Source organism: Mercenaria mercenaria, chromosome 11, assembly GCF_021730395.1.
Source record: "Mercenaria mercenaria strain notata chromosome 11, MADL_Memer_1, whole genome shotgun sequence".
In the NCBI taxonomy this organism is placed as follows: Eukaryota; Metazoa; Mollusca; class Bivalvia; order Venerida; family Veneridae; genus Mercenaria; species Mercenaria mercenaria.
In genome coordinates, this window is record NC_069371.1 from 15102262 (window position 1) to 15115548 (window position 13287).

Sequence of the window (13287 nt, forward strand, 5' to 3'; positions counted from 1 at the left end):
TATGATTACGAGAGCGTTATAAGAAATACATTTATCGTTAAGCAATATTAGATCTACCAGTTTACATTTTCACATCATCCATTACTGTCAAATTGATTTATTGCACAATTTAAAATCATTTTATTTACTATGACGTCATTAATACGTTCAAAAAATCAGTTGTATATTCCTGATCTTATAGGATGAAGAATTCCATTCAGTTATTCTACAATAAGAAGTTCCGTTTAAGCCGATGTTATGGACTTGAGCTTACTTGAGTCATCTTGAACTTTTAAACAAGATACAATTTTGCGTACAAATGAAAAATAGTTGTTTGACTTACTGCATAAAACAGTGGAATATGACTTATTCCATCAGACCTCTTCACATCAAATACTGCTTGTTGTCCAACCTGTTCAAGGGATATTACCAAACATAACATTTATAACACTTCTTGAAGTAAATGCGAGTTGTGATGTATATTTTACTTGTACAAAGTATTTATGTTGGCAAGCAAATCAGTAGGTTTATATGAAAGAGTCTGCAGTTAGAGTACATGCCGCCGTTGTGTTATGGTATTTTGGTACTTCATATGAAAGTAAACATTATACATCAGCTGTTACACAACTGCAACGAATCAATCATACAAATTATGAATTAAAATGTTATAATGCACGCCATGTAGGGTAACATCACGTCTGTAAAAATACATTGAAGAAAGGGAATACAATTTCATTACATATGGACTTGAAAAAATGTTTGCTTTTACATTCCAGTAAAGATATACAAAGGACAAATTGGACAATGAATAATATAATTCATGTTACCTACCGTGACTGAAGAAGAGTTTTGGGATAGCTGTATGTTACCTTCATCCAATAACCAGTACGGCTTGTTGACATTCAGTGTATCCGTAAGGCCTTGATAAAATACCTTTGATATGAAAATAGCGGCTAATTAGTTAAATGACATTCAATGTATTGATAAGGCCTTGATAAAATACTTTTAAAATGAAAAGAGCAATAAATTGACATTCAGTGTATCCGTAAGGTCTTGATAAAATACCTTTGAAAATGAAAATAGCAATTAATTGACATTCGGTGTATTGGTAAGGTCATATTATGATATCCTTAAAATAGTTTGTTGACATTCAGAGTACTGGTAATGCCTGGATAAGTATCAAGTAAATAATCATTAACGACATTCATTGTACATGTTTCCGTGAGGTTTTTGTAAAAATAATGAAAATAGTAGTTTGTTGACATTCAGAGTATCGATAAAGCATTAAATTAAAAACGGAAACAAGGAATCATTATAGCACTTTATGTACACCCTTGTTAAGTTATTTCAGTCTAATTTTAACATTCATGAAATAAACACAAGAATATTTCATCTTGATAGCGCCATGTATATCTATGAGACCTACCTCTAAATGTAGAGAAGTTGCATTCACTGGAGGATCTACCGAAACTTCCAGGATACCAGTTGGTGGAGGCGTGTATGTTCGTTCAGCGAGGTACTGAGCCCGATACCTATGCGAGGTAGAGTCGTAGAACTTCACATAACTTACAAGTCGAACATCTTCTGTACTAGATATAATTGGGTTACCGTTTGCCTGTGTCAGTGTTACCTGAAAAAAAATTAGTAAGTCACATAATAAGGAATACTATTACTAGGAAACATTCCGTATAAGACCGTAGGTTTTCTGTTTTTATTTTGTCAGGACTATGCATAGAAATCCATTTTACGCTGTTTTCTGACATAATTTACAACGGTAACGCTTGAATACGCAATGTCATGGTCAAACTTTGCACCAGGAAGACCAGAGCGCCTGTTTTATTTTATTTTGTCTGTCAAATAACTTCTAAAGTAGGCTTACGAGCTCAATATTCCTAAAAAGTATCAAAAATATCGCTTGTGAATAACTTGAAACGCTCCAGCATTATATATGATAAATTATACAGTGCGTATTATAGGTCACAATGTAAACAGGTCTTACATGTCCAATATAAGGAAGGCCTGGTTTGAAAAACGACATACTGGACGAATGATCAAACTTTATCGTGTATGGTTCCTTGTAGAACACAACCTGAAAGATAACAATAAACTCACTAATTGAACATTATAAATGAATTAACATAATAGATAATAACAGAACATAATGAACTAGAACTGTCACAGGAGTGACTCATACCCCACCATACGGTCTTGTCACAGAAGAATGGCAACCATAAGGAATCTTAAAAATACTTTGGAGTACTTCATCCTGGGCTTCCACATATAAGTAATACTAGTATAATACTAGTATAGTAATACAAGTAAATATATTAAATCTCTCATATTAGAGATACACTAAAAGTGAATACAAAAAAGTGTCTTACCGACCCATGTTACCACAGAAAAATGTTTTTACTTTTTACATAGGACTTATAATAAAAAAGTTAGAAAAATACCTAAAATACTGAAAATCTAAAAATAGGATTTCTAAAAATAGACTAATTCCTGGAATTTAAGGGGAAGAAACTCAGTACAAAAGTTAAAAAAAGGTTACTTCCCTTTGGCTCTAAGCCAATCAGAATGAGATATAGTGAAAATACATCAAAATTAACCTTAAATTCTAGGTAAAAGCGACACAATTCAAGAAAAATTAGTGTCAGAGTTATGCACCTTGTGTCACATGATGTGGGTGATGAGGTGGAACATCTGTTTTAAGTCTGGATCAAATCCATTCAGTAGTAACTGAGATATAGTGAAAATACATCAAAATTAACCTTAAATTCTAAGTAAAAAGGGGCATAATTCATGAAAAATTGGTGTCAGAGTTATGCACCTTGTGTCACATGATGTGGCTGATGAGGTGGAACATCTATTTTAAGTTTGAATCAAATCCATTTTGTAATAATTGAGATATAGTGAAAATACATCAAAATCAACCATAAATTTAAAGTAAAAGGGGACATAATTCATAAAAAATTTATGTCAGAGTTAAGCACCTTATGTCACATCATCTGGGTGATGAGGTGGAACAACTATTTTAAGTTTGAATCAAATCCATTTAGTAATAACTGAGATATAGTGGAAATACAACAAAATTAACCTTAAATTCTAAGTAAAAGGGGACATAATTCATGAAAACTTGGTGTCAGAGTTATGCACCTTGTGTCACATGATGTGGGCACATGATGTGGGTGATGAGGTGGAACATCTATTTTAAGTCTGAATCAAATCCATTTAGTAATAACTGAGATATAGTGAAAATACAACAAAATTAACCTTAAATTCTAAGTAAAAGGGGACATAATTCATGAAAACTTGGTGTCAAGAGTTATGCACCTTGTGTCACATGATGTGGGTGATAAGGTGGAACATGTATTTTAAGTTTGAATCAAATCCATTTGGTAATAACTGAGATAATAGATTTCGGGACGCGACGGGACGGGACGGGACGTGACGCGACGGGACGCGACAAAACTGCCTCCTTTATACCCCCCTAAAACAAGTTTGGTGGGGGTATAATAACTGAACATGATTAATAACGGACGAAATAAATAATAACTGACAGAGGATATAATGAATAATTTATAAAACAATCGAGAAAAATACTGTTATGACGAAACTGTGACCTCTGATATCTTCATTTATTTTATTATCACATAGATGTAGTATAAAAGTGATAAGGTTATCTTTGCATAAAAGCTTTTCAGCGGCCAATTTATTATGCTTAAGTTCAATATATTGAGATTGTTCATTTGCTGGTATACCATCGATCAATTACGCAAAAAGTAAACATCCTTCATTTAGAAAGAGTATCTTTGGGATTATACTGCAACACCTGGTTCTCAGCTTGCAAATGCATTTACACTTGCTTGCTCAGAAAGCCAGGTACCAGCCTCCATGTGATTCGAAGCCTTCGGGCTTTTTCGTTGTTTTAAAACGCAATCCGTCGAATTAGGTGCATTTTTTGTATCTTAAATGAAAGACAGATAGGCGTAACTACCGTTGCGCACAATACGCAAGTGCGTATAATTTTTTGTCGAAGTATCACCCTAAAAAGTAGCCAGACTCCACCAAGTGAAGTCAATATTTAAAAAAAAAGTCGGGGGAGGTCCCCCGTAACCCCACACACATCCCTTTTATTGAAGGTATAATGAAAGGTATACAAACCTGAGCTGATGCGTTTCTTGTTATGTTGTTGATACTTTCTGTGACAGAAGCTTTAATCTGTAGGTGGTATCCTGCTAACTTTTCAACAAGTGGTTGATATGAGTTCGGATCAACTTCATTAGTAATACGGCTGAATGGAACAGTGAATTTGGCTTCGCCGTTTATCTGTGAATAAAATTGCAAAAACCTTTCATTCTAATCAATTTGAATATAATGCAACTTACTAAACAAACTTGAAAAATATTATGTTACGTGCGATAAAATGTCATTGAATATTGTTACATTTTCGCCCGTTTTAAATGTCAACTGTAATGGAGAAGCATGAAAACGTTCAGTCTTGTAAAGACTTCTGGTTATTTCATATCGTCCTTTGCAGAGGTCACACAATATAAATAAGGTCATATAGCGAATCAATTTTTATGGTGAACCAATAACGAATAAGAATTATTATTTTTACTAAATGCAACTTTCACAAATGCAACTTTTAACCAACTTTGGTACAATGATCCCAATGATCTCTGGACATTTTTTCACGAGCAATCTTCTTCCATCTTGTTGAATAGTGCCGGGGCTAGGTCAGTCTAATTTCAAATACTTAGATCATACGTTATTTTGCAGTTGGTTTTCTTATAGAAGGAATCGTTGTTTGGTCGATATTCCATTACTTAATCGCGAACGTTGTTGCTCTGTCAATCAAAGTAATTAATAGACAAGTGGGAATGGCGCAAAAAGGTTTTAAAAATATAGGCGTAAATGAAGCTTTTTGGACATTATATTCATTCAGTGAAGAATATTAGGAACACGTATAGTCGTACACCGATGTTAAGTAAAAATGGGAATACTTTCGTTCATATGACATTACGTATCATGTTTTAAAGCCGTACTACACCGACAAGGTCAAAAAAGTACACTGTTATATTCTTCCAAATGTATCAAGCTAGTCCAGTTATTTTTACTGTAGTGCATTAGGAAATAAAACTGTCACAGTTGTTCCTATTTCACTACAGATGTCTGACTTAGACGAATACTTGTTGTGAGAAAAGATAGGGTGTATGGGTAGCTTTTTGTTGATTTATTTCAGAATGTTCTAAGTGTCGTTATGAAGAAAACTGATAAACAATTTAAAATATAGATACTAGTATGCGTTATCCCATGCTAAATATATAATTGTTCACAGTCAAGAGGTTAAATAAGTACATATACCACCCATAAACAAATTCAAGCTTCCAAAAGAATTTTCGTTGAGAGACAAATGACTTCAACCAGCCGGTCAAAGGGAGGGAATAGTGATATCAAGCAACAATGCAAAAATGCACTTACATCAAATGCTGCTTCTACCATTACTTCATCACCATGGTATTTCCATGGAGTATTACGGTAGTCAATATCAGCATATAGCTTCACAGTTCCTATCACAGGCTTTCCATATGTGTACCTGGAACAATACATGTTAGTCAGATTATACCTAAATCAAATATAAAGCCATAACTGTTCTTGCCATTAAAATTGCAAATATTCATTTCTGTGACAACCTTGTTAGTCATTAAGATAGAATGATGATGTCTGGTTCTTCCCTGTGACATTTTCACGTAGGAAATACATCGGTCTATACGAACTATTGTCTAACTTCGCATTCAGCTCGTTGCGGAAGATTTAGAGTTTACAACGTGAACCATAATGCCAACTGGCCGTCGTTACGTAGAAACTATCATCACATTGATTTCACTGGAACACATGGGCTTAATGTCTGTTTCCAGTTTTCGCAATTATAGAAAAATCAATTTATGTAGATCTCATCTAACTGTTGTAAAACTACAGGAAGTGAAAGCTGATAACATATAAAATTGAAAACAACAGCAAATTAGGATAATTTTTCCTAATGAGTTATAAATAATCAGATCAATGTTAACGTTATCAAATTTACAGCTGGTATTAAATATAAATCATTTATTAGAAAGCTGTCTTACTTTGCTTTGACAGTGCCATGCATTTCCTTGTCCGTAGTAACAACAAATGGGGGTAACTCTACATTTACTTGGAACTTCGGTAGTACTGAAAAATAAGATGGTTCAGATCATTTTTAGTTTTGGGAAACTGACAATATAAACTTTTACATGTTATTAATATTGGTTACAATTTCAATATTATATTTGCAATATAATCATCGACAATGGCAGTACATTAACTCAAAAAAAAATCAAACAACTTTGTTCATTAAATTCAAATCGTTAGCATTTCCGCGTAAAATTGTTCTTTCAAAGCTATTTTAACTTGATAAAATTGATACTGAAAATGTACAAGACATATCAGCATATCTTTTTCTTTCTCATGACTTCGATAAATAAACGATATAGAAACAAATATATAAAATATGAAAATATAGAATTACAAAACTCGTTACCATATTTATCCACTGTAAAATATTTCTCCTCATGAGACGACTGAAAGAATATAACATTTTGAATTTATATTTCGAATAATTTATGAATGATATAAAATTTTGTTATGATACATGTAGAACAAATGTTAAAAGTAAAAGCAAATTTATTATCTATTAAGAGTCTTTGAGGCAACATGATAGGTCTGCTTCCAGCATTTGTTAATACAAATCAAATCTCATCGTCTTTCCTTTCATACTTCTTATGAAAATTTATTTGATCGTTGTAAAATATGATACTTTAAACATTATATACTTGCCCGTCAGATGTATAAGTAATTTCACTTCAAACGGGAGAAGACCTCTATAAGCTAATCTTTCGGTCGTATCCCTTTTTAAATTGATTGTTAATGCTAATATGTCTTTTGTAATCGTACCAATTTGTTTGAAAAAGAGTATGTTTAAACTATAAGCGTCAATATGTTGAACAACGACACGATAGTTAATGTTCATATAGTGATAAGTGCCTGTTACGATATTTGATCCGCAAAGACAATCAGCATATTCTCCTTACGTGATTCTCCGGGTTTTACCATGATCACGTTGAGCTAATAAACTTCTAGACAATGACGAAATTCTTTTTTCTTGCATACAGTATGTATTTGTTTCAGATAATGCACCTTCTATAGAGAAATACTGTTTACAGGATTTTGACATTCGTCTTATTCTACATTTTTGAAATATGTTAAGTAATAAAAACCTTTAGTTATTCGCAAAAACTATAACGGGAAAAAACAGAGATGTCATCCTGACCATGATTTATCAGTATTGCAAATTTTACAAGGACATGATGCTAACAAACATTTTATAAGGTTACAGCGTAGTAAAGGCTCACTAACAACCCTTATACTTTTTTCAAATATGTGCATACAGAACAAATTGTTGGCAGATTCAAGTTATTTTTTTCTCTTCACAAAACTTAGGATTATGTACACTAATAATTTACCCTGGTGGACTCAAAACCTATTAATTAGGTCCTGGAAATGTATCAATACATACTGATCGTTTGTTTGTGCTGACTGTAATTTTCCACCTTCCTAGAACTGGTTCTGTGTCCATAATTAGAAAATCTTCGACCACACCATAAGTCGACTCTGATACATTTGTCAATTTCTTCATCTGGTTACCTTTTGGGTCCTGTGTATCAGAATATAATGAGATATCTAACAAAGGTAGAATTAGCTAACGGATTCTTTTTCAAATGAAATCAGAAATTAATTGTAGATTAAGGGTATTAAGAACACAGTTTTTATCTTTAAAAGAAGTAGTCATTACAAATAACAGTGGTGAAATACTTACGAAGATAGAAATATTAAAATCTCCACTATAGACCATCATATCAGAGGAAATACCGAACGTTCGGAAACGAACTGAAACAAAGTGGAATTAAAGGTATTGATGCACATTGAATACATGTAAATATAGAACTTGAACAACTTTAAAACAATACTTCCAGGATTAACAACAAAAACTAGCACAATTAAATAATGTCATACCTAAAAGATAACTGAAAATTTTCTGATGTAATAAACTCATATTGAATCGTATTCAAGCATTTGGCTGAACCATCAAAATAGCGTCGAATGTCAAAGGGTAAGAAAAATGTGCAATCAGTCCGGGGCTCGAACCCGGAACCCCTCGCTTACAGGGCGAGTGCCCTACCGACTGAGCTAACAGGCTGTCTGACACCTTACGTGACCAAGTCCATAAGATGACATATGATTTCTCTCAAAACACGAGGGCGTAGTCGCGATGTGGTTGTCATAAGAATTGTAAATACGAAAAACCCAGGCTAAATATAGATTTTTTAAATTTCTACTTTCACATACAAAATGTTGTAAGTAAGGCACTGACTGGCTAGCGGAAAGGCCGTCAGAACGAGGCTATCAATAGCACGTCGTCAGATCCAATGTGCGTAGCGTTAATTGGAGATGTACTTTAGTCAGATTGAATACGGAATTCAAAAGGTACAATACGATTTTTTTTTCTACCTTTTCATATTTAATTACGAAATACAATTCGAAATTTTTACAGAATTTATATAGGTATATAATAAAATAAAATACTGTTTAACAAATACAAAAGACATTAAATATATGTTATTGCAACGACCAACAATGTTATACCTGTCTGTCCTGGTTTATAGATGCCTTTGTCTGTCTGTATATGAATTGCAAACTTTTCTGGCATCGATCCCGAGTCATAATGAATGATACCGTGCTCTTGGAAATATACTCCACTTAAACCGTTGATAAGCAGAGTGTATGTGTTTGGATCATCACCTGTGCTGGGTACCTGTGATTTAAAAAAAAAACATTAAACGATGGAGGCGCCAAATGGGTTGTAAAGTACAAAACTATTCATCAAACAGAGGCTGCTATTGTTTTGTTTGGTCGTATTATATGCTTTTAAAAAAAATCAATTAATAGATTTGATTATATTTGTATATTACCTAAAAATTTGCAAATCTCAGCAGATATGCCATTTCCTGTCTCAAGGAAATGAACAAAACCCCGTATTGTTAATAACCATCTCAGTCAACACCTCCCGATACAGCAAATATTTTCACAATAAGACTAGATAAATCAATTTTTTCATCTTTAGACGTAAGATTTTATCTTTCTCGCAAACCAGTGGATTGCCATTGTTCTCTGCTTCGTCCCGGGCTTTTGGCAAACATCTGATTGATGAGAATGCAGAGAAGCAAGGCTATGTGAAAAAAAATCAAATATTAAAAGAATATAATAATAAAATTTAGCATGGGGAGATAATTGCTGAGAGGTGTTTGGGATTTCCGTATATGTATCGTTTATTGATAAACAAAATATGAAGAAAAACTATTTATGCTATGGACATAATTGCAAATATCATACCTGCATCTGCAAGATCTCAGATTTAGCTGAAAAGAAATATTAAGAAGTTTATAAGCTACTTTCAACATCGTGAGTAACTTAGATAGAATATGATATAGTGGAATAACTATGAAGAGATGGCGTAAGTTTAATATATTCTACGCGACTGTCACGGTCGTACTAATGTGATATTCTGTTCAAAAGGAAGGCGATAGCCCCAGGTTGAGTGATAAAAGTTGCAAACGTCTCACTGCTTTACATTCGCCCTTGTTGTTCGGAACGCATTTAGGGTATAAAAGTATTTCATCCATCCAGCCATCCACGTGGCTTGAGGGCGGTCAGTGGTGTGTGGCTAACACGTGTGTGCCTGATCAAATGCCGAGTGGGACATCTAGTGCTTTTCTTACCAGATTTAAGTGTAATATCTCTTAAATTGTGTCAATATGACTTAACAGACTAGAAAAAAAAACAAAAAGTTTAACTATTTTCAGTGTAGAAACAATGGGACAATAATACCTTCATTAAATGTATGGCGAAGGGTTGCTACACGGTGGTGGTCGTCACGTATCAGGTCTACCTGCACGAGAACATCTACACCGGACGTGTTGTAGAAATTAAACGTTAAGGGGAGAGGTGCTCCAGGGGTGAATTTATCCGGAATTACTATCCAGTGAGTTCTTGAAAGAAAATTAACAAACGATGTATCTTAACTGATAGCATCTGGTCAAATTTCTGTTAAAACAACGGTCACTTTTAGTGCTTGAAAACAGTTACGTTTTCTATGCATTTTATATATAAATTATTTAAGAATAATTTCACATGCGAGTACATTACGATTGTTCTCTGTAAGAATGTATACATTTAATTCAGTAAATACCAAACTGATATTTACCCGGTGTGAGTATCCTGAGACGCATGGACAACCGCCACCAGGAGGCCCAGAAATGCCAAAAATGCCATGCCCGATTTTCACTCTTTCCAACTGAATATGATTGTAATTTCTGCAAAAAAAAAACGAAATGCAAGACTGTTAAAAATAGACAAAAAACTACTGAACTGCAAGCATGGCATTATGATTTCATTAATACAAGAAGGTACATGTGTTTTCGCAATGTCTACAATGTTTGAACGTGGTAGCTGTTTGTCTCACATCATACGATAAATAAATGGATAAAATTTTATTTATTTCAACCTCTTCTTTCAGTTTTCAATCAAAGAAATTTCTGCTTTATTATGAGCTGCTCGACCAGATAGTTGTCTATCAAGTGATTATTTCTAATCATCGAGCCATTGCCTGTCATAATCCTGGAAAAGCGTTTTTGGATGTGCCTTTATTGATACTAAATTGATGCTTCATTAATACTGTAATATAACTTATGAGTAAATGAAAATAAAAACGTAAAATCTTAGCAAATGTTCAGCTAGTTCTTGTTTCCATTTATGAATTATGTCCCAAATGTTGGATAATGCTAGGATTTGTCCTCTTTTATGCCTTCACAAGATAACATTCGTTTATTAAGCTGAAATATATACGTGCTGATGCCATGTATGCAAAAACTCACATTGAAGTAAATGTTAAAACCCTTCTTTATTTAGCGGGCTATTATCAATTTTATATAAAAAGTGTAGATAAGTAATTAGTATACAATGCGAAGTGTATCTTCTATAATGGTCATTTGTGAAAAAGTATTCCCTTTAAAAGACAGATACTTTATTTCAGAGTAGATCAGGTTCTTAGAAAATTAACCTTCCTAGAGTAATAACCTCTGTAAAACAAATGTTACATCTCCTTGTGTTGTCATTTAAATTGAGTTATAAACATTTCACAAGTGTTCATTTACAACAGAATTGTTAGTGTACATGTTAGTGATTTAGTCAGGCTAGAGTGTTCATGTTAGTGATTTAGTCAGGCTGATTTAGTCAGGCTAGAATGATAAAACATTGTATTCAAATTGTGATGGAGGATTTTGTTTATTTGTTTGTTTTGGGTTTAACGCCGTTTTTCAACAGTATTTCAGTCATGTAACGGCGGGCAGTTAACCTAACCAGTGTTCCTGGATTCTGTACCAGTACAAACCTGTTCTCCGACAGTAACTGCCAACTTCCCCACATCAATCAGAGGTGGAGGACTAATGATTTCAGACACAATGTCGTTTATCAAATAGAAACGGAGAACATACGCCCCACCAGAGAATCGAACTCACGACCCCGCGATCCGTAGACCAACGCTCTACCTACTGAGCTAAGCGGGCGGGCTTCATATCAAGACCCTAATACGATGTTGACTCAAAACATTAATTTATCTTTAAGTTATACTAAGCAGTATGCAATGCCATACAAGCATTACTTTATATTATATTAAAAAGAAGTAATGAATTCAAGCGTCAAAACAAACGCAAAATAAAATTCAAGCTTAACTTACAAGTATAAGTATCCTCAAGTAATTTGTAACTGATATTGAGGTAATTGGGTTCCTTCTTAAATACCTTTCAGAGCCGACGCACTCTTTTGACATTAAACTAAGTTATCTTATATCTATTTCGAAATCAGTTACATCCGTTTTGAAAGCACCGGCTTTCTTATCAACAAAAGTTTCGCACCTACTTTTCTATCCTGTTTCAAATAAGGCGTGTTTAAGGACACGTCTTATCTTATCAAAGACAGAACAAGTAAGGTTGAGTTTACTGCCTGCCGCCTACAGCAAGCAACAATAGTTCATACAGGTATAGCTTGTGTTACGCCTGTGAGAAGCTATGACCTTTCGGCTCGTCCCGACAGGTTGATATTACGGTAGGAGTTTTGACAAGACCGGGGCTTTTAAAACCAGTGAAGGCTCGGTTTATCTTGCTTTCTGTGCGAACAGTTGCCAATGCAATGACTGGCTAAGAACCAGCTATTGCAATATAAAGATTCAAAGAGAATCTATCTAAATGAAATTGTCAATGGTATACCAGTATGTGCTTCACAGATCTATACTGAACATTAGCATAATTAACGGGTCACCGACTAGCTTTTACATACTTGTTACTTACATCATATCAACGAACGAGTTTGTTATCATATCTACAAGTACTTGTTACGTCTAATGATGATGTCAAAAACGGTGTCTTGGGAAAAATGCACTCTCCATGTCATAAACAATGTCAACTGCAATGATGGCAAATGTCAAAAATATGCATTTAACTATCATTCCGTCGTAAACACTAATTATGTGTGTTTGTATGTGCGTGCGTGCGTGTGTTTGTGTTAAACTTCTTTTTCAACATTTTTTCAGTAGACGCGTGACATGATATCCTACCGAGTCACATTATACTGATACCGGGCTAACCAGTCCTAGCACTAACTTCTTAATGCTGAGTGCCACTCGAGGAAGCTACTAGTACCATTTTTACGTATATTTTGAAAATCAACACATTTCATCATTCGGTAATGGAGAATGTGACAGTATTCCTTGCGATATACATAGGTTCTTGATTGACGAACGTGACCATATGCTTAGTGCAATACATATATTTTTAATGTGTAAATGTATCAGCATACCTGGTGCCATACATCGATGATCCTGGATTTGTGAACGAGGAAGTTTGCAAATAGCCATAAATTGATTCTGGACTGGTAAACGTGAAAGTATTTCAAGAGACATACATAGGTTCTATTATTTTGAACGTGATTGTTTGCCAAGCGTTATATACATATTATTAATTGGTGAACATGAGTGCACGCCACACGCTATACATATGTCCTAGATGTATGAACGTGACAGTATGCTAAGCTCTGGATTTGGGAACGTTACAGACTGTCAAGCGCCATACATAGATTCTGGATGTGTGAACATGAAAGTAAGACAAGTGACAC

The 13287-nt window shown here is 34.1% G+C and overlaps 1 protein-coding gene across 2 annotated transcripts in view; it reads right to left on the reverse strand.

Annotated features, from left to right (window-relative positions):
- LOC123532172 (CD109 antigen-like) overlaps nt 1-11901 on the reverse strand; it is a 34362-nt gene extending 22461 nt beyond the window's left edge. For both annotated transcript variants that reach the window (XM_053518602.1, XM_053518601.1), the window contains exons 1-15: nt 11855-11901; nt 10325-10433; nt 9949-10109; nt 9454-9479; nt 8707-8875; nt 7880-7950; nt 7580-7717; nt 6545-6584; nt 6111-6195; nt 5464-5578; nt 4144-4308; nt 1979-2068; nt 1406-1609; nt 811-912; nt 323-391 (exon numbers count right to left, since the gene is read on the reverse strand). In XM_053518602.1, the coding sequence (XP_053374577.1) occupies nt 323-391; nt 811-912; nt 1406-1609; nt 1979-2068; nt 4144-4308; nt 5464-5578; nt 6111-6195; nt 6545-6584; nt 7580-7717; nt 7880-7950; nt 8707-8875; nt 9454-9479; nt 9949-10109; nt 10325-10392 (1503 nt within the window). In that variant the 5' untranslated portion in view covers nt 10393-10433; nt 11855-11901. The remainder of the gene's footprint in view (nt 1-322; nt 392-810; nt 913-1405; nt 1610-1978; nt 2069-4143; nt 4309-5463; nt 5579-6110; nt 6196-6544; nt 6585-7579; nt 7718-7879; nt 7951-8706; nt 8876-9453; nt 9480-9948; nt 10110-10324; nt 10434-11854) is intronic.
- Between the last annotated feature and the right edge of the window lie 1386 nt (nt 11902-13287).